The 23,554-nt window shown below is 41.4% G+C and overlaps 1 protein-coding gene across 2 annotated transcripts in view; it reads right to left on the bottom strand.

Annotated features, from left to right (window-relative positions):
- Window positions 1-23,554, bottom strand: part of BEND4 (BEN domain containing 4) — a 122,675-nt gene that overhangs the window by 80,310 nt on the left and 18,811 nt on the right. For both annotated transcript variants that reach the window (XM_072124992.1, XM_072125000.1), the window contains exon 2: window positions 4,070-4,534. In XM_072124992.1, the coding sequence (XP_071981093.1) occupies window positions 4,070-4,534 (465 nt within the window). The remainder of the gene's footprint in view (window positions 1-4,069; window positions 4,535-23,554) is intronic.

Below are 23,554 nucleotides of genomic sequence, written 5' to 3'. Positions count from 1 at the left end.
GTCACCAATTCAAGAGTGTGGTGGTGGTCATTTCCAAGGACAACTATGTTGCTTCTAAGGGACCATAAAACTACTTTTATGAGAAATTATCTTCCCACAGATACATATTTTTTTTAATAACATCCAATTGAAGAAATGCATATACAGTGGGTACGGAAAGTATTCAGACCCCTTTAAATTTTCATTCTTTGTTTCATTGCAGCCAATTGGTGAGATAAAAAAAATAATTTTTTGCTCATTAATGTGCACTCTGCCATAAAGTCCTGACCGGTGGAGGCTGCAGTGATAAGGTGACTTTGTGAAATTTTCTCTCATCTTTCTACTGCATCCTTGGGGCTCAGCCACAGTGATCTTAGGGCACTTCTTTACCTCTCTCATCAAGGCTCTTCTCCCACAGTTGCTTTGTTTGGCTGGATGGCCAGGTTGAGGAAGAGTTGTGGTCATCCCAAACTTCTTCCATTTAAGGATTATGGAGACCACTGTGCTCTTAGAAGCCATGAGTGCTGCAGAAATTCTTTTACAACCTTGGCTAGATCAGTGCCTTGCCACAATTCTGTCTCTGAACTCCTTGGGCAGTTCCTTATATCTAATGATTCTCATGTGCTCTGACACGCACTGTGAGGTGTGAGGTCTTATATTGACAGGTGTGTGCCTTTCCTAATCAAGTCCAATCAGTTTATTTAAATACAACTGAACCATCTCAAGGAAAAGGACCGCATGTGAGTTAAATAAGAGTGCCACAGAAAAGGGTCTGAATACTTATCTGATATTTCAGTTTTTCTTGTTTAATAAATTCTCAAAAATATCTAGTATAATATTTTTTATCTGTCATAATGGGGTGCAGAATGCACGTTAATAAGCACAAAAATTTACTTTTTTGATCTTACGAATTGGCGGCACTGAAACAAAGAGTGAAAAATATGAATATTTTCCGAACCCACGTTATATGGCAGGACAGGCGGTCCCCTACTTAAGAACACTTGACTTACATACAACCCCTAGTTACAAACGGACCTGGATTTTGGTTATTTACTGTACTTTAGCCCTGGGCTACATTAAACAGCTATAACAGTTATCAATGGTGCCTGTAATTAAGATTTATTGTTTATCCTGGTTCTTATGACAACCCAACATTTTTAAAATCCAATTGTCTCTGAGACCAAAAAAATTTTGACTGGGTTACAATAATAAAGTATACAGTTCCGACTTACATACAAACTCAACTTAAGAACAAACCTACAGAACCTATCTTGTATGTAACCCGGGGACTTCCTGTATAATTAAATTAAACGCCCAGATTAGAATACCCCCTTAAACCTCAGTTCTTTCCTGTTTTTAATGGAGTTTTAAATAGTGTAGTGTGAACTGAGCTCAAGCAGGTTATTCACAAACTATAGTTATATACTGCCTCAATTTTGGCCACCTTATCAGTTTTGTTTTCTTAAAAAATGACAGAAAACTGCATTCTTTACAACAACCTAAATGGAATAGCATCAAGCCGGCACAGCAGTTCCACAAAAGCAGTAAAGTACATGCTAAATGCAAAAGAATCAATTTGGAGTAGAGAATCTCTCTAGGTTATGCAGATGGATTATATAAATTGGCCAGGGGTTATAGTGGCCTTCCATCTAGGGACACACTTTATCCATAAGAAATGGAAATGACATCCAGCTGTGACATATGTATGACCCTGTCCCTGCAGAGTCTTATCCACAGTCTAGATTCCCTCTGGGTGGTAAAGTGACAACCGCTGCTCCCTTTAGTAAACCCATTAGGTGGAAGACACCAGATTTCCGCACTTGTGTCATAGTCTGAATTTTTGACCATGTAAAAGTTACCATGCAAGTTACCGGGGCACATGGTCCATCTTGGGTGAAATATCCTTAGGCTTGTATCCTGGATGTCTATTATCCTTGTTCTGACTATTCCAGAGTATCAGATGTAAATGGAGGAACATATACATCTCTGCTGCCTCAAGGATCTTGTCAGCGGCGCCGCTGGATCATACATCAGCCTCTGTCAGGAGGGAAGCTGGATGATTGAATCGTTCGCCTGCCTTTTTTACATACAGTAGCTAAATCTAATCCAGAGAATGAATGGCGAGGACAAAAACCCAGCACTTCTCTTACTGCTGTGACTTTTAATTAGATCAGAGGAGGCCATTCTTCAGCGCTGCAGTCGCTGGTGAATTACCTGCGCCCCAGAATATGTATAGATGATGGAAGATAATCATTAAATGAGGGGTATGATCTGAGCACAATAACATATTCATGTATGGAAGGAGCCCACACATTGCCAAAATAATCCCTTACTCTGAATGCAAATAGAATTCAATTCAGGGTTTACCACGCAAGGGTTAATGCTAAAGAAACTTCTATGGTGATTATAGCAGATCTCACGTTGTAATGAATATATATTGTTCCAGTGTCTATATGGTATAGATACAGTTTATATAAAAACGCTGCTCCCTTCATATGTATGGAAATGTATCTGTATGTCCTCAGGGCAAAATAGTAACATTTCCAGGGCAATGGGGCAGACATTTTTTTTATTTTGGAGTAATCTGTTTGATAAATGTTACAGTCAGTCTCTTCTTAGCCTGAAATGGTTGGTAACAGAGGGCAATAGATCACATTCTGGTACAGAATGATCTTACAATACAACAACCTATCTATAGAGTATTGTATCATGTTTATAAATATGTATATAAAAGATACATTTAGTATAAATCAATAAAATATTTATTATTATTAATCTCGTAGTATTTGTAATCTAGAAACCTTTCTCATATTAAGAATATCAATATCGCTCTGCATTAGGTTATTTCTGGAGTGCGGTGGATTACAATGACACAGAATATCTATAAACTCAAGGTCATCAGACTATTGTATGGAGCTATAAATCCTCAGCCTGTGATACATAGACAGGCGGATGAGGATCCTCCTCCATACACTGAGTACATAGAGCGATGCTGATACAACTTCAGCAAAGTTAACTTTCACTTCACAGCAAACCTGTTCTACTAATAGAGGAAAAGTAAGAGGCGGATAGAGAGAAGTATATGTAAACCATGTGTTACTGGAAATGCACATATAACTCCACTACTGAGCCTCCTAATGGAGGAGGTCACCCCCAACTGCCCTCCTCATAAGGTGTAATCAAACTGATACTCCATATTATGGGCACATCAACTGGCCTCCACATAAGGTGTAACCAAACTGATGCTCCATATTATGGGCACACCAACTGCCCTCCATATAAGGTGTAACCAAACTGATGCTCCATATAATGGGCACATCAACTATCCCTCCATATGAGGTGCACCCACACTCATAATCCATTTTATGGGCACACCAACTGCCCTCCTCATAAGGTGTAACCAAACTGATGCTCCATGTCATGGGCACACCAACTATCCCTACATATGAAATGCACCCACACTGGTGCTCCATATTATGGGCACATCAACTATCCCTCCATATGAGGTGCACCCACACTGATGCTCCATGTTAGGTGCCCACCAAATGAGGTGCAGACAGCTGAACCTCTATATTAGGTAAACCTAACTATCTCTCCAGGTGAGGTGCAGACAACTTAGCCTCTACATCAGGCAAACCCCAACTATCTCTCCATATGAGGTGCACACCAACTGCCCCTCCAGGTGAGGTGCAAACAGCTTACCCTCTACATATGGGGCAAAGATGCTAACAATGGACATAAAGTAGTCAGCTCACCTTCTACACAAGGTGCACCCAAATAATTCTCCACCCCACTCTCCTTGTACAGAAAATCCATTTTAACCTCATCCGTCAAAACAAAATGCACCCAAGTGACCATTAACATAAAAAAACACACACAAAAATAATCCCCCATAATAGCTTTTTTAATGACTTCCCAAACATCCTTGAAAATAATTAACTCTTTCTTACAAGAAAGCACCCAAAGTTCTCTTCTCAATTTCCACGAATAATTCACAAGCACCCCAACTTTCCAAACCGGTCCCTTATCCCCTAGACAGCAGGGGCAGCCCAGGCTGATAGGGTGGGGGTGGGGGGGGGGAGGTACCTACCTGCACTGAGTTCAATGTTGGTGGACTGCTGGCAGAACCTGTTGGTGGAGCCCTGCTGCCCAGTTGGGGCACCTCCCCTCTGCTGGCACTGGGAGGAGGTGGCAGCTCTGATGGGCCCATTCTGATAGGAGCTGTGTGCCTGCTGGTAGTGATGCTGCTGCTGCTGATCACTGATGGAGGCTGCAGGATGGGGCTGGAAGTGCTGCCCTGCAGCTACCCCCAGATGTGGGATCTCCACCATGGTGGGTCTCTCGTACCTCCTGGCCAGGGACCTCTTGTTGGAGAAGGTCTTGAGGACGCTGTAGGGGCTCCTCTGCTTGTAGATTTTGGGGATGCAGGGCCCCTCCTCTGCTGGCTGCATCTCCTCCTCCATCTCTTCCCCGGGCTCGTCTCCTTGTGGCTGCTGAGCTGCTGCTGCTGAGCCGAGCAGGGTGCCGAGTGATTGACAGGCGGCCCCTCCAATGCCTGCAGGGAGAAGGGAGGTAAAGAGCAAGTGTTTAGGGTAATATTTGCTAATGATGATGGGGGGAAGGGGCGGGTCCTGCAGCTGCTGCCTGAGCCCTGCTGGATGCTCACATCCAGGTGCTGGGAGGCAATGCAGCCACAGCCTGAGACCCCTCATCCTGATGCACACACAACAACAGCAAGGGTTAATCATTTAAAGGAGTCAGAGGAAACAAGGCTCTAAATTCTTACTAGAAGATACAGTTATGGCTCTAGAGGTTAGATCTCTATAATATGTCATGTATTATAGACAATCACCAATGCTAAAGCTTACAAATAATAACATAAAGCACAAGGTAGATGATGTCCTGTGTACACTGGCGCCTCTCTGGGATCAGCAGATACTTTGTTGCAGAATGTTACATTGTATGTTATTTATTAAAGGGGTTGTGTACTTTTAGATTTTTAGTAGCAGGACACATCTGTTGGGTCAGAGATTACTGGTCTGCAGGCAATAACATGAATTGAAGAAAAATTAATGAATCACAATAATGCCACCTCCCCGCCCTCGTGGCATGGAGGTGGCATAGTCATGATTATATATTTTCCAGTGCATAGTGTACTGATAAATCTCCCCCATAGAGTGTGATAAATATACTGGGGCAGATTAATCATTACTAAATGTTAGTGCGAAAAAAAAGGAGCTAATGTTTGTGCAGTAACCTTGTGCAAATTTTTCTGCAACTTTTCCACGTTTGCACCACAACTTGTGGTGCACAGTTTTTAAAGGGATTTGCTGTATTTATGTAATGAATCCAGCTGTTTAGACTAAAGTTAGTTGTATCGGCCATATGCAACCTTTTAAAAAGATCGCCGAAAATTGTGCAAAAGCTCGCTTGGTCTCAGGTGGCGAACTTGGCAAGAAGGACCAGGGCAACCAACTTTATGAAAAAAATTGTGGGGAGATTTATCAAGCTGCCTAAGAGTAAGAATGTGCTTAGTTGTATATGGCAACCAATTACAGCTCCCCTTTAAAATATTCATGAGCTCCATCCTATAGCATGACATATGTATTATATAGGATGGAGCTGTTCCCATCCACGGAGGTAGCATGACATATGTATGATATAGGATGGAGCTGTACCCTTCCATGGATGTAGCATGACATATGTATGATATAGGATGGAGCTGTACCCTTCCATGGAGGTAGCATGACATATGTATTATATAGGATAGAGCTGTACCCTTCCATGGAGGTAGCATGACATATGTATTCTATAGGATGGAGCTGTTCCCATCCACGGAGGTAGCATGACATATGTATTATATAGGATGGAGCTGTACCCTTCCATGGATGTAGCATGACATATGTATGATATAGGATGGAGCTGTACCCTTCCATGGAAGTAGCATGACATATGTATGATATAGGATGGAGCTGTACCCTTCCGTGGAGGTAGCATGACATATGTATGATATAGGATGGAGCTGTACCCTTCCATGGAGGTAGCATGACATATGTATGATATAGGATGGAGCTGTACCCTTCCATGGAGGTATCATGACATATGTATGATATAGGATGGAGCTGTACCCTTCCATGGAGGTAGCATGACATATGTATGATATAGGATGGAGCTGTACCCTTCCATGGAGGTAGCATGACATATGTATGATATAGGATGGAGCTGTACCCTTCCATGGAAGTAGCATGACATATGTATGATATAGGATGGAGCTGTACCCTTCCATGGAAGTAGCATGACATATGTATGATATAGGATGGAGCTGTACCCTTCCATGGAGGTAGCATGACATATGTATGATATAGGATGGAGCTGTACCCTTCCATGGAGGTAGCAGGACATATGTATGATATAGGATGGAGCTGTACCCTTCCATGGAGGTAGCATGACATATGTATGATATAGGATGGAGCTGTTCCCTTCCATGGAGGTAGCATGACATATGTATGATATAGGATGGAGCTGTACCCTTCCATGGAGGTAGCAGGACATATGTATGATATAGGATGGAGCTGTACCCTTCCATGGAGGTAGCATGACATATGTATGATATAGGATGGAGCTGTACCCTTCCACGGAGGTAGCATGATATATGTATGATATAGGATGGAGCTGTTCCCTTCCATGGAGGTAGCATGACATATGTATGATATAGGATGGAGCTGTACCCTTCCATGGAGGTAGCATGACATATGTATGATATAGGATGGAGCTGTACCCTTCCATGGAGGTAGCATGACATATGTATGATATAGGATGGAGCTGTTCCCATCCACGGAGGTAGCATGACATATGTATGATATAGGATGGAGCTGTACCCTTCCATGGAGGTAGCATGACATATGTATGATATAGGATGGAGCAGTACCCTTCCATGGAGGTAGCATGACATATGTATGATATAGGATGGAGCTGTACCCTTCCATGGAGGTAGCATGACATATGTATGATATAGGATGGAGCTGTTCCCATCCACGGAGGTAGCATGACATATGTATGATATAGGATGGAGCTGTACCCTTCCATGGAGGTAGCATGACATATGTATGATATAGGATGGAGCTGTACCCTTCCATGGAGGTAGCATGACATATGTATGATATAGGATGGAGCTGTACCCTTCCATGGAGGTAGCATGACATATGTATGATATAGGATGGAGCTGTACCCTTCCATGGAGGTAGCATGACATATGTATGATATAGGATGGAGCTGTACCCTTCCATGGAGGTAGCATGACATATGTATGATATAGGATGGAGCTGTTCCCTTCCATGGAGGTAGCATGACATATGTATGATATAGTATGGAGCTGTACCCTTCCATGGAGGTAGCATGACATATGTATGATATAGGATGGAGCTGTACCCTTCCATGGAGGATGTCTATAGGATAGAGATTACTTTTTCTACAGAGCACATACTGTACATAGGGACCATGGAAGTAGCATAGGTACCTCATCCATGAAAAAAAAAATTAAATCCAGTTCTAATCTACACTGAGTTTGACACACACAAAATAATTTCTTTAACTTCTTTCTCATGTGTTTTTTTTAAATAATATGACCAAAACAATATACATTGTCTATAGAGCCATTCCGGGTACAATGTGAGGAGAGCACGCAAGTTTGGACACCGTGCAGGTTCCAGAATATACAAAATGTTTCATGACGACGAACAAAACATTAACAGTTATCCCCTCCCCACCCCTTCACCCTCCACCCTCTATTCCCACCATATCTGACAGACACACTCCAGTACAGTGCCCGCAAAGCAGGGGAAGCATAGTGACCCATATCTACAGGAGCCTCCCAAGCATCCGGGGGATGCCTAACCCCTTGGGGACTATGCCATTTTAGGGCATTAGGACCGAGCCTGAATTCTTTAAATCTGCCCTGTGTCACTATAAGTGGTTAGAACTTTGTAACGCTTTAACATAAAATCCAGGAGATTTTGAGATAAACTTTAAGAAGTTAGTTGACCCTTTAGGTGTTTCACAAGGGGTTAAAACAAATTGGAGGTGTAATTTACAAGCTGTCATTTTTTTAAACAATATATTCATTTAAGAATTAAACTGTCACAATGTATTCAATGACAAAACACTCCACAAAGTTTGATACCCAATTTCTCCCAAATACGCCGATACTGTATATTTGTTGGTAAACTGTTGTATGGGCACAAGGCCGGGAATAGAAAGGAAGGAGCAACATTCACGTTTTACAGGCTATAAAATGTTTATTTTTTTTGTAATTTGGAAATATGGGGGATTATTTTTTGGGGAATGAGATCCACTTTTTAGGTACAACATTCAGGGGATTTAATTGCTAATTGATGAAATTTTATTTACTCTTTCTTATTGGTGGTTAAAGAAATTATTACTTCTGGATTTTAGATTTTTTTTAGCGTTTACTAGCGTATCCTACAAATAACAATGTTACTCTACGGTTCACCGTGATTACAGCAATACCCCATTTATATAGCTTTTTATGGTTGACTTGTTTGGCAGAAAATAGCACTCATTGGGGCAGATTTATCAAGCTGTCTGAAAGTCAGAATATTTCTAGTTGCCCATGGCAACCAATCACAGCTCAGCTTTCATTTTACCAATGCTCATGAATATTTCAAAGGGGAGCTGTGATTGGTTGCCATGGGAAACTAGAAATATTCTGACTTTCAGACAGCTTGATAAATCTGCCCCATTGTGTGGGAATTTTTCTTTTATTTGCATCACCATGTATTCATGGGCATAGCATTTTAATTTTTATGTTTATAAAGCTTGTTTTTTGTAGGGAAATCTTTACTTTTTATTGGTATAATGCTGGGGTAAACGTCACTTTTTGATCACTTTTTATCCTGTACAGTCCTGTACAGGCAGTCCCCGGGTTACATAGAAGATAGGTTGTGTAGGTTTGTTCTTAAGTTGAATTTGTATGTAAGTCGGAACTGTATACTTTATAATTGTAAACCCAGCCAACATTTTTTGGGTCTCTGTCACAATTGTATTTTAAAAATGTTGGGCTGTCATAAGAACCAGGATTAAGGCCCCTTCCACACTTGCGCTGCAGATCATGCAGAGCATATCGAGATTTAAAAGTGCGTTAAAAAAAACGCGTGTGTGTGCGTGAAAAGAAATGCAAGTCTGAAAAGACCCATTGATTACAATGGGTCAGAGTGCAATGCAAGTTCTGCACGTCAAAAGCATGCGCAGAAAACTCGCGTGAATAACGCAAGTGGGAAAGGGGCCTAACACTAAAGCTTCATTGCAGACATCATTTATAACTGTTATTGCTCTTTATTGTAGCCTAGGACTAAAGTACAGGTAATTACCAAAATCCAGAGGTCCGTTTGTAGCTAGGGGTCGTCTGTAAGTCGGGTGTTCTTAAGTAGGGGACCGCCTGTACTTTTTATCCTGTTTTTATGAGGTCAAATGTGAAAATATCATAATTTTCTTTATCAAGAGTTTTTTAAACTTTTTTTTAGGGCATTCACTGTACGGGTTCAGAGACAATTTTATTTTATTGTACAGGTTGTCACGGATGTGGTCATAAGTAATATTTAATGTTTCTTGGTGATCTTCACTTTTTTATGTTGTATATGATTTTTATATGGGATGGGGCATCAGGAGAGTTTTATTCTTTTTTTAATACATTTTTTTTGCACTTTTATTTTGTTATACATTTTTTCACTCTTTTATTTTGTCCCAATGTGAACAAGTGGTTATTTGATCACTTTTTCAGTTTAATATATTGAAATACTAATGTATTGCAGCATATTACATAGTCAGCCTATGAATTCTGCATAGGCTGACAGCAGCATTGTTCTAGCAGGCATTTACTGCCGGCAGCCCTGGGGTCCTTTATCGGACCTTAGAGCTGCCATAGGAACAATCTTCCTGGTAATGTCCTGTAGACGCTATGAGTGTTGCGTCTATAGGCTAAACAGCGGGATTGCAATAGTCGCGGTGTTCACATACTGCCAGGTTCTCATGGCGATCACCATGAAGTAACTGTACATCATTGTGCGGTGAATACCCACACCATATGACGTACAATTACGCCAGGGTGCGTGAAGGAGTTAAGTTTCCCCAACAGGCCAGCAATATCAGATTGCAAAAAATAGATGGAATTACAAAATGGCCTAACTAACTGAATTGCAGCATCTGAATAGAAACTAGAGGTAATAATAATAATTAATAACAATACTTCCTTTATTTATATAGCGCACACAGATTACGCAGCACTGCACAGAGCTTGCCAAATTAGTCCCTGTCCCCATGGGGCTTACAATCTAATCAAACTACCAGTATGTTTTGGAGTGTGGGAGGAAACCGGAGGAAATTCATGCAGACATGGAGAGAACATACAAACACTTTACGGATGTTGATCCTAAGACTTGAACCCAGGTCCTCAGCGTGGCAAGGCTGTAATGCTAACCACTGAGCCACCGTGCTGGTGCTGGTTGTAGCCATGTAGCTAACACAGTGCTTTTTGCTGCCAACAAGAAGACATGTATCCCCTTAGGAAGAGGGTCCTCCAGTACATCACCATGGAACAGTGGCAGGATCGGATCCCTTGGCAGAGACAAATGGTACTTTTCCTGTACCTCCTGAAGCACCTGATCCCACAAGACTTGAGAATGGGGACATGTCCAAATGCGATTATACAATATTTAATATATATTATATATTTTATATTTAATATTTAATAACTGTTACAACTGATCATTGTAGCCTGGGGCTAAAGTACAGTAAATTACAATTATTTTTATCTGAGGTTGTATTTACCTAATTTTAAGATTAGTTTTTTTTTTATTATGTGCCAATACACACAGCCTATTTTTATTCTATGTGGGATGTAGCTTTATTTTTTACCCACTTAACTAAAACTGTTTTACTGCAAGATTGTTACCTGTCCTTTATTCATAAGGGCACAATAAAATGTAATAATTAGTATGATTTTTAGCATTTTCACCAGGCTGCAGCGGTTTTGGGCAAATTTAAATATTTTAACTATAATTTACATAAAAATAGCGCATATCCTGTAGGTGCTATGTCATCACTTCTGGTCCTCCAGTTACATACCGTAGATATACTGTAGGTAACCTGAGGTCCATCAGCAGACTGGATGGAAATTCTAGCCAATCAGAATGCATAGGTAAGTGTGATGCCACACGTGGCGTTTTTGGTCCATTTTAAAGCATGCATTTTCAGTCCGTTAAAAAACGAATAGGATTTTAACCGTTTACCATGCGTTTGGCTGCTTATAACCTGTTTATCCTGCTTAGAACAGGATCTAAGAAGCCAAACGCATGGTAAACGGTTAAAAAACGGATGCGTTTTTAAATGGACTGCAAACGTGTTCTTTAAAAAGGGCCAAAAACGCCACATGTGGCATCACACTGAAGTGCTGCGGATCGTTTCAGCAAATACAAATAGCCCTGAAAATATTTGGTGTAACATTGTATAAAGTTGCAGAATGCTACATTTTGGATACAATTATGTTCTATATTTTGATCATGATTACAGTGGCTCCTATTCTAATGGGTCATTGTCACTATAAATTAAGTTTTTGTCATTATTATTAGGAGATGATTAGTATGACATTTACCATAAATGGAACCTCATGATGGACTCCACCTGGTCTCTGGATTATTTTTCCTGGCAGCCCCAGTATTACAGTAACTTGTGTATTACATTGATCTTGCATATTATATGGTTTTAGTAAACTTCTGAACACATAATAAACGTAGGACGGGAACAACTTCATAATTCTTCCATTACTTCTAATTCATAGTGCTGCAGTGTAATTTGCATCATAATGCGACTGTCAAGTCCTCCATTTGATACTGCCGTAATATATGTTCTATATTCCAGGTATTGTCACTGCTGAGGCTTTAATATGTGTATCAATCAGAACACTGTGCCGCTATTCGCTATCTGTTTTTATGGAATGTAAATGAGCGTTATTTACTGTCGTGCTGTAAATTGCTGCTGTCTATTGAACACTTTGTCAATCACATGAATTTTCTTATAGGGTTGTTCTTTTAGGTAAATTAATATATATATAAAAAAGGACATAGAATAAAAAGTTCAAAACTTTTACTCATATAAAACTAATCTAATGTTCCTGTTCCTTCTACTTTATGGTACCTTTTGACACACAAAGACTGAAATGGACCACTACAACTAGTGAGACCAATTATGAAAAGTGTTTGTCAGCCATTAAAGTGGACCTGTTACCAGATGTTGACCACCCGGAGTAACAATGCTTGCTGATAAAGGGTTACAATTCCTCCCCATATCACCTAAAATTAGCTGCCAGTGGGGCACTGTACCTTAATTACAGATGTGTTTCTGATATGCAAATTAGCTTTTCTGACTCATCTCTGGTATCTCTGGTAACAGACATATAAAGCTCTATGTACACAGAGGAAACTTTGGGCCACATATACTAAGTGTTGCGGATCGCACTTGCGCCAGACTGTTTACGGTTTTCGGGATTTGCGCAGCTTTGACAGGTATTTAACAGGGGTTTGCACTGGGATTGTGTCACACGGAATCGAATTGTGGAGTAGCTGCAACAACTGATTCGGACTGAGCACGAAAATGTAACTTTCAAATTGTGTCGCAAGACAATGCACTTACACCGGGAAGAAGAAGGTGAACTCCGTCGGACCTGAGCGGGGAAGCGACACATGCAGGATATCAGGCGCACGATCTTAGAGAATCGCGGAGGGTCCATTATACACGGACAATGCATTTTCGTGAACTCCGCAGGACCGGGTAAGTACATGTGTCCCATTGGGGTATATTTATGAAGCTGTCTGAAAGTTAGAATATTTCTAGTTGCCCATGGCAACCAATCACAGCTCAGCTTTCATTTTACCAGTGCTCATGAATATTTTAAAGGGGACCTGTGATTGGTTGCCATGGGCAACTGGAAATATTCTGACTTTCAGACAGCTTGATAAATATGCCCCATTGTGTTAATTTTTTACATGGTGCCTTGTGTTACGTTCATGACATCATCTCAGGTCTCTCAGCCTTCTAAGAATACACCATGTATGTGACTGCATGAAATCACAGCAGCCTCCATGAAGGATGGAAAGGAGTAACAGTCCATGGAGACTGCTGTGACTTCATGTGGTCAGATACCTGCATGGGGTACAGTTTGCTATTATTAAGAAGCTAAGGGACCTGAGATGATGTCACTCTGGTCACATGACATGAACTGTGACCAGTAAGGAGGCAAATAGCATAAGGAGGTATAGATGGGAGGGGCCGGCCAAGCAGAACACACATCTCTCTGATGCCAGGTAATATAAGATTAAAGGTGATTTATGTGGATTTTTAGCTAAAAGCAGGCTGTCGGTAAGTGAATAGGACTCTATAGGATGCTGTCACTGGCTGTATATGTGAAATTTGGTGACAGGTTCCCTTTAACGCCTCTGTATTGCTAGTATTATCCTGTATGTTTGCACACCACAAATAACTACTGCTATAATTCTGTTTTCTGTGCATATGGAACATAATGCTACTACTTGGCTAATTCTGCACATGTGGGCACTAAACAACACTACTACTCTTTTCCTGCATGCATGAGCACTCTACCTCTACTCTTATCCTGCATATATGGGCAAAGCACAGTAGTACTACTCCTATCCTGTATATATGGGCACAGCACAGTACTACTACTACTACTACTACTATCTTGTATATGTGGGCACAGCACAGTTTTACTACTTGTATCTTGTATATAGTGGCGCACCATTTGGACTACTAGTATACTATATATATGGGCACAGCAGTATACTAATTCTCATATTCTGTATATAGGTGCACAACACAGTACTACTACTTCTGTCTTATATATATATGGGCACAGTACTATTATCCAGTATATATGCTACTTTTCTTATCCTGTATGTATGAACATTGAGTAGAACTACTGCTAGTATTTTGCATATGTGGAACAGCAAATAAACAGTAAATGTAATTTTTTGGGGAAAGGATGGTGTACAATTTTCATACGCCCCTGGTCAGACACCTGCAAGTGCAGAGAAGGAGGAATCAAGAAGTGCTGCTACTCAAGCTAGAATTTTTTTTTTCTTTGGGGGGAGTGAGCATAACTTTTTATTCCAAACTTTCTATCTATTTTCAGTTTCCTATTGGTTTCTCTTAACCCCTATGGTATTCAGCCTCTTTTGGCCTTTAGGACGCAGTCCCATTTTTCAAATATGCCCTATAAGTGGTTGTAGCTTTGGAACGATATAAGATATCCAGGGGATTTTGAGATTGTTTTCTTGTGACGCATTGTACTTCAAATTAGTTTAAAAATTTGGATGATATCTTTTCTGTTTAGGTATGAAAAAAAACTAAATTTGGCAAAAATTTGGAAAAATTCTTTATTTTCAAAGTTCTAAATTCTCTACTTTTGATGCAGGTAGTCATAGCACCCAAATAAATTCATAACTTACATTTCCCAAATGTCTGCTTTATGTTGGCATGGTTTTTTAAGATTCCACATATTTTACTAGAATGTTATGAGGCTCAGAATTTTGGTGCCATTTCTCAAATTTTTGGGAAAATCACCAAAACTAATATTTAGATGGACCTGCTCAACTTCTAATTGACTGTGAGAGGCCTAAATAATAGCTAGAATTGTGAATGACCCCATTATGGAAACTATACCCCTCAACGTATGAAAAACAACTTTTAAGAAGTTTGTTAACCCTTTAGGAGTTTTATAGGGCTTAAAACAAAATGGAGGTGTGGTCTACAAATTGTAATATTTTTTAACAATACACTCATTTTGGGTGGAAAATGAAACATTTGTAATGGATTAAATGAAAAAAGGCTCCACAAAGTTTGATACCCAATTCCTCCCGAGTACATCGATACCCCATGTGTGGTGGTAACCTTCTAGATAGGGGCTTATTTTTTGCGAGAAGGATTGTTCTTTTTAGTGGTCTTATTTTAGAGTGCGTAACTTTTTTAAATCACTTTTTAGAGCATTTTTTAAAGGGTATTCATTAAAAAATTGTCTTTCTTTCGGAGCGTTTTTAAGGTTGTTTTTTACGGGGTTCACTTTGCGGGTCCAATAAAGATTCTTTTTTTATTATGCAGATTGTCACGGACGTAGCGATACCAAATATGTGGGAGTTTTGTGTATTTTATTCAATTTTACTGAATAAAACCTAATTTGGAGACAATTTTGTTATTGACATTTTAATAATTGACAAAAATAAAAACGTTATGCATATGAAAAGATTTTCATATGCATAACGTTTTTATTTTTCGACTGACAAATCTGGTGAGGGGCTTATTTTTTGCGAGAAGAGTTGTTTTTTTTAGTGGTCTCATTTTAGAGTGCGTAACATTTTTTATCACTTTTTAGAGCATTTTTTAAAGGTATTAATTAAAAATTCTCTTTTTTCTGAAGGTTTTTTGCGTTTTTTTCCCCCGCGTTTACAGTGCAGGTCCAGTAACAATTCTGTTTTATTAACATCTGACTGTTACAGATGCGACAATACCAAATATGTGGCGTTTTTTTGTGTGTTTGTGTTTTTTATACTTTATTAAGTGTTTTTATGGGAAAGTGTCATTTTAGGGGCTTATATTTTTATCTATTTATTTTTTATTTATTCTAATGTGTAGTGTTTTTAACTTTTTTTTACTTATACATACTTGAACTTGAACCAGCGATGCTCTGATCACTGGTTCAAGTTCCATACATTGCTCTACAATACTTATTCATTGTAGAGCAGTGTAAACTGTCTGAGCATGCAGACAGACCCGGAAGGGATCTGACTGCCAGGGACATCGGGCAGCCCCGGAGCACATGGCAGTCTTCGGGGCTGCCCAGAAGTGGATCGGATCCCCCGGTAAACGGCACGGGGGATCCGATCCATCGCAGGAACACCCTTACATGCCCGCGGTCATGCTTGACCGTGGCGTGTAATGGGTTAACACCCACATTCGTGAGCCGGTCCCAGAAGCAGAAGTAGTATAACGTCCTGCTGCGCCTAGGGGTTAAAGGGGTATTTCCATTTTTGCAAATGAATGTGTTTGTTTGTATGATGAAAAATTATACAATATTCCAATATACTTTCTGTATCAATTCCTCACATTTTTCTAGATCTCTGCTTGTTGTAATTCTATAGGAAGCTGCATTGTTTACATCCACTGGACACATCCATGGATCTGTGACCATCCATGGTCACACCAATGCACGGCTCGTTAGTACCACAGAGAGTAATCAGAGCTGTGTGATATAACGAGCCGTGCTCCTGTGTGACCATGGTCAGATTTCTGTCCCCTGGAAATAAGCAGTGAAGCTTTCTATAGGATGACAGCAAGCAGAGATCTAGAAAACCATGAGGAATTGATATAGAAAGTGTATTGAAAATTCTAGAACTTTTCGTTATTCAAACAATAACACTTATTTGGTGAAATGGGATCACCCATTTACATTGGCATTCTCCTGGATATGTTGTTTATTTTATAATCAGGTCAATTAATGTGTTTTCAGTATTTGTTATTTCACTGCCTCCCCCAATAAGCTCTCTATAAATAATCGCTATTATTCTTATTCTTGTGTAGAGAAATAGTTAAGGTTCTTTTCAATGTGTGAAAGCAAAGTCAAAGCCGATTCACTAAGAGAAGTGACACATAATGACAGATGTCATGAACATTCACAGTTCATATTTTCTGCTGTATATTATTTGGCTAATGCAGTGTACTATTTGTGGAACATCTCTCTATCACCCGGAATGAATTATTCCTGTCTTCTCCATTGGATATACTGTAGCGCTGTCTTTTATGTATTTTAGCTTAGGATTCCAAGCAGCATAAAACAAACACATATTAAAAAGATAAATCCTTGTATTAATAGCAGGTAGTAAAGGAGTTACAGAGAAGTTTTTTTCTCATGGACAATCCACTATAACTCAGACTCCATTGGTTTTATATAATTATATAGATACCAATATGGCTTCAAAAAGTTGCACAAGACAGAGGAAGCTTGAGTGTAGTTATTATTGAGTGTAGTTGTACAATTATGAGCTTTGTGTTCAACGTTAAAGAGGACCTGTCACCCAAAATTTTGGCACTAGGAGCTGCTTACCTCCTGTAACGCTATCTAACACTGCGGCGGGGTACAATGTAATTGTCGGACAGCTCGCAAAGGGGGCAGGGTTGGGGCGTGGCTAGCGGCAGCTTCGGGCGGTGACTGCCGCCTGATGCGCGGCAGTCACTGCCGGCCTATAGAGTGAGCGGGGCTGTCTGGGGAAGAGGCAGTGCCTCGGACCACCCCCTCCTGAATATATCGGACCACTTTGCGAGCGGTCCGAGGATTACATTGTACCCTGCCGGTTTCCGGTAACGCTATCATTCTAACACTGCAGCGTTTGTTCAAGCACATTAGTAAGCAGCTCCTAGTGCCGAAATTTTGGGTGAAAGGTCCTCTTTAATCAAATAGACTGCTTACCTGTTCTCCATCTTTGATGGCAAGTCATCTGCAAAACATTTACCTCTCTGCATTGCTGGATAAGCCTGGCAGCTATTGCACTGCTAAGTTCTTATCTCTCATACCTAATAATTGCGTAATTGTTCACCGTTTATGTCCCTGCGCATGGTCTGGCCCACTGATGGTGGGCTACAGCTCCATAGCTAGGATTCTCACCCCTGCCAATAAAGACCCCGAACCATGTTCAGCCTGTCATGTAGCGCCAAGATGGACCTGAACTATCTCTAGATGGTGGCTAGTCTGTCTCATAATGTAGGCGAGGAAATAGAGTGTTAGAGTTAGGCTTGAGAAAGGGTTTCTGTAGACTCAGAGATTCATGGGTCAACACAGAGGGTCGTAATAAAGTGGCCTTGGTTGAAGTTGCTCATCTAAAATGGAGAAGCCAATAAAACATGGCCCCTAAAAGTCAGTTGTTGTTAAAGAAAATTTAGCCTTAAAATAAAGCAGGGACACTTTGTCCAACTTTTAACATTAATGAGCCTCATGGGCTACCCTAGCCCCTCTGTTATCTGACTTTACAGGTTGTTACACTGTCTCCACCTTGCCGCCACTTACTAACCACTTGTGCAGTGAGCACTTCCTTATTTATTCTCAGTGCTGAGGAAGCAGAGAAGGGGGGGGGGATACAGTGCAACAGTCTATAAAGCCAAATCACAGAGGGGTTAAAACAAATATAAGAAGATTACCACAGTCAACGTGCCTGGATCTATGAGTAATGTCCCTGGTTTATCATGATGGAATTTGATTTCAGCATTAGAACACATTGGGGGTCATTTACTAAGGGCCCGATTTGCGGTTTCCTGACATGTTACCCGAATATTTCCGATTTGCGCTGATTTCCCCTGAATTGCCCCGGGATTTTGGCACACGGGATTGGATTGTGGCGCATCGGCGCCGGCATGCACGCGACGGAACTCGGGGGGCGTGGCCGAACGAAAACCTGATGGATTCAGAAAAACCGCCGCATTTTTTAAAAAAGAAATGTGACACGAAAATTGCACTTACCTTCACTCAGCCCGGCTTGGTGTATTCCAGTGCGTTCCGATGCTCTTCAGCACAGCAGCGCCACCTGGTGGATGGCGGAGGAACTACCTTAATAAATCCCGGCCGGACCCAAATCCAGAGCTGTGTGTGCAATAGGCATCTCATGGATCTCTGATCTGTCTCATCTATCTTTCTATGTGTCAGTGTGTTCGTACAATGTCAGAACCCAGATGAAAGTGCATATACACCTTGTACCCTGATAATGTAACCACATTGTCACCCCACAAAACTAGATGGATAATACAGTAAAGTGTCTGCTTAGAGAGGCTCCGTCCACAACCTGGGATCTTACACTGAGCAGCATAAAGAGTGATAGGTACTAAAACAGCAATAACACTGGGTAACACTGTGAGGTAAAGGGTTAAAATGATATTTATTGTGTTAACATCACTAGGGGATTGAGATGTGAGAATTTTCTTTAATGGGAAAACCCCATTTAAAGATGAAAAGAGCCATAACACATTGTCAGGACTGGTCTACACCCTGGACAGAGGTGGGGACTAGTCTACTGAAGGAGTAGATGACAAAAGATCTAGTATCAGGTTGTGTAGGAAATACCTTCATCTGGTAACATTAACTTAGATAGCTTCTCATGCATATCATGGAGGAACTGCACTGTCCAGAATTATGAGAAAAGTTGTTTAAGAACTACAGGAGGTCCCCGATTTAAGGACACCCGACTTTCAGACAACCCCTAGTTACAGACGGAACTCTCTGCACACTGTGACCTCTGGTGAATCTCTCTGGATGTTACTATAGTCCCAGACTGCAATGATCAGCTATAATGTGTCTGTAATGAAGCTTTATTGATAGTCCTTGTTCCAATTACAGCAAAAATGTTTAAAAATCCAATTGTCATTGGGACAAAAAATATTTTTTGTTTGGAGCTACAAAAATAACAATAATAAAATGTACAGTAATGTGTGGGGTGATTATTTAGTCCCCCTGGCTGTGCTTGGTGTATTCTACCCTCCTGCTACACCCTGCCTGTGTTGGACCTACTTACATAGACTTCTGACAGGTTATATAGTGAGGGTTGCTCTACTTGCTCATCATACTCTTACATTAGCATGTTGACTTTTTTGTTTGCAAAATGTGTTTACATTAACATTTCTAACAGCCAGAGGGGGTTTGTGAGGTTGATTTTATTGCACTCACCTCACTGAGTTGTGTACAGTGTGCTTTATTGTGCCTTTTTAGTGTTTGTAATGTTTTGAGGTCTTGTGTCGGTATATTTGTTCTAATAAAGATTGCTACTATTTTTGACAATTGCTGGGCAGGTATGACACTCTTTTTCGTTATATGTATTATTATTGTGTCTATGGCTTAAAAACAACATTATTTGTGGTGCAGGATTCCATTTTTTGCATATGAAAATGTACAGTGTCGACTTACATACAAATTCAACTTAAGAACAAACCTAAAGAACCTATCTTGTACGTAACCCGTGACTGTCTGTACTAAATCTTGAGGAACATCAGACTTTAAAAAAAAAACCTTGACAGGTCTTTAAAGAGGACCTGTCACCAGCCCAGACTTCCCAAACGGAACATACCATAAAGCAGGCTGTAGCATCCTGATTTTGGGGCACTTGGAATTTTCCTTCTAGCCCCCTCTATTCTAGAGATATGACCCCCGGGATCTGACGATTCCGAGGTCTGTATGGTCAGAAAGGCGGAGCTGCAGCACGGGTGGGGGGGTGAGTATGCTAAAATCTGACACCACCCAATCAGCGTCGGATGATGTCAGATAAGAGACTCCTTTGTATTGGGGTGAGCGCGCGCCGAGCAGTGGCTGGGCGCTCCCAGCATCATGTGTCTGCAGTGCCGGGTGCACTTTAGATTGGAACACAGCGTGATCTCGGGAGATCACGCTGTGTTCCGTGTGCTGCCAGGGACTAGCGGCTTGGCGCACACTCACCCCAATACAAAGGAGTCTCTTATCTGACACCATCCGACGCTGATTGGATGGTGTCAGAAGATTTTAGCATACTCACCCCCCCACCCGTGCTGCAGCTCCTCCTTTCTGACCATACAGACCTCGGAATTGTCAGATCCCGGGGGGTCATATCTCTGGAATGGAGGGGGCTAGAAGGAAAATTCCAAGTGCCCCAGAATCAGGATGCCAGAGCCTGCTTTATGGTATATTCAGTTTGGGAAGTCTGGGGTGGTGAAAGATCCCCTTTAAGTAAATTACAGTATTTGTATGCCCAATAATTTAAAAGGGGTACACAGGCTCTTGGAATTATATTTTTCAAATGTCTCTGTAGGGGGCCAGTAACATAATAAAATGATACTTTTCATTTCTGGCTCTCTAGACAGTCTGATAAGGATGTTCTCAGTTCCCACTGGGCACTAGTCCTGGGTCTAGTACAGGAAACACCACGCGAGGACACTAAGACAATCACTAGTAGTGGTGGCTCATTGCTCCAGCTACTGATTGGCTAACCAGCCTTCCCAAGTGCTTCCTGTGTGAGGACACACCCAAGTGCTTCCTGTGTGAGGACACACCCAGGAAGTGCAGTGCTGTAGGGCTATGCTCACGTCCTATAGATCCACCTACCACCCGATCTACCTTTATAGGTAGATTTGTGGTGGTAGGTTCCCTTTAAAGTCTTTATTACAACAGTGAAAGACATTTCCAAAAATGAAATTGTCCTTTAAAATTCTTGTCCTATTAGTTTCCCTGTGTTTGTCCTTGTTGCTTCTCTGATAATGCGGGTTCTATTTACATATCATTACTGTTGTATTATATCCAATCTGTTGTCCCTCATGACAATCCTCTGTAGGAACATTTTACATGTTTCCTGGGGAAAGTGTCTCGTCCAGACAGCTGTGAGACAGCCATCACCTAGGTGAGAAGAAGACAGCCAGAAATAGGCTCCTAATTTTACGTTCTTAGTTAATAGTTCTACAAGGAGCTGTCTTCTACAATTATAATACGTGTCTTCTCATACAGGGCTTGGGCGACGTGACTCTTTAACAATGACATGTCCATCTGAGACTAAAGCTAAGTGAAATGACATTGCTCATTAGAGCAGCCTGTAGACCTGTACTGTAACTTCTAATCACAATGATCACAATGCAAAACAGCAATACTACCTAGATAACAAATAACATCTTAAGCATTTTCCAGTTCAATGATAGTATTTTAAAGGGCATCTACCACCAGGATGAAGGACTGTATGCAAATGAGTTTTCCAAATCGGTCCCTGCCACCGATGGGGCTCACAATCTAATCAACCTAACAGTCTGTTTTGGAGTGTGGGAGGAAACCGGGAGGAAACCCACGTGAACACAGAGAGACTATACAAACTCTTTGCAGATCTTGACCCTGGGACTTGAACTCCCCAGGTCCCTAGCGCTGCAAGGCTGTAATGCTAACCACTAAGCCACCGTGCTGTTCAGTTAAACTGGACTGCCTTCTATGCCAGAACATTTTCAGAACCAGGAGCAGAAGACTCTATCCATTGTATGTCATGGAGTTACAGCTTTGTTCCCATTCCCTTCGACAGGACAAGAGCTGCAAGAATTGTTATATTGTGGATTGAGCCAGAAACAGCTGTATGGTGTAATATAATAATAATTCTTAATTTATATAGTGCACACAGATCACACTGCACTGCACAGAGCTTGCCAAATCAGTCCCTGTCCCCAATTGGGCTCACAATCTAATCAACCTACCAGTATGTTTTGGAGTGTGGGAGGAAACTGGAGGACCGGGGGGAAACCCACGCAAACACGGAGAGAACATACAAAATCTTTGCAGATGTTGACTCTGGGATTTGAACTCCGGACCCCAGTGCTGCAAGGCTGTAATGCTAACCACTAATTCATGTGTGAGGTCTAGGCATTGGATTGCCACCAATCTGATACCGATTATCTATGCTGAAGATCAGAAATGCTTAAGGAGTCAGAGAACCTTATAAAGGGATCCTACACTTCTGATTTATTATTCATTACTAGAGATGAGCGAGCACTAAAATGCTCGGGTACTCGTTATTCGAGACGAACTTTTCCCGATGCTCGAGTGCTCGTCTCGAATAACGAGCCCCATTGAAGTCAATGGGAGACTCGAGCATTTTTCATGGGGACCAAGGCTCTGCACAGGGAAGCTTGGCCAAACACCTGGGAACCTCAGAAAAGGATGGAAACACCACGGAAATGGACAGGAAACAGCAGGGGCAGCATGCATGGATGCCTCTGAGGCTGCTGAATCGCACTATTATGCCAAAATTATGGGCAACAGCATGGCCATGACAGAGTGACCGAATGAGGCTAGATAGCATCTAAAACATCCAATAATTGACCCTGACACTATAGGGGACGGCATGCAGAGGCAGCAGCAGCAGTGGCAGGCTAGAGAGTGTCATGGCGACATACCCTAAATGGACTCAGGTTTCACCAAAGGAGGTGAAATGATTTCCTATGTGAACAAAAGGTTGACGGTATATTTAGTCGATAACACAGCATGGTGGCGACATAGTGACCAAGTTCCATAACGTATCTGGTGAAACACCCAAAAAATGAGCCTGACACAGCTCTTTTGATAAGGGGACGACATGTGGAGGCAGCCATGGAGACGACTTCCATGATTAAGAGCGACAGTATGGGGCATTCATATTGCGCTGCTATGATTGCAACTTCAGGTCTCCAGCATGGTGGCGACAGATGGGCCGAGTTCCACTATGTATCTGGTGAAACACCTGAAAATTCTGCCTGACACAGCTCGTTTGATAAGGGGGTGATGTGCTGCATATCCTCTCGTGCTCCAGCGTCTGGGGTATAGAGAGTTGTAATGAGACATTGGTGGACGCTGTGGAGGATCGTGGAGGCAAAATGGACAGGAAACAGCAGGGGCAGCATGCATGGATGCCTCTGAGGCTGCCTAATCTTGGGATGGAGCTGGCGGTCCACTGCCAGGCGAGATTTCGCCTGTCCAAGCCCC

This window comes from Engystomops pustulosus, chromosome 1, assembly GCF_040894005.1.
Source record: "Engystomops pustulosus chromosome 1, aEngPut4.maternal, whole genome shotgun sequence".
Lineage (NCBI taxonomy): Eukaryota > Metazoa > Chordata > Amphibia > Anura > Leptodactylidae > Engystomops > Engystomops pustulosus.
Note: the sequence above shows the minus strand (reverse complement) of the source record. Positions and strands in the feature narration are given on the sequence as shown.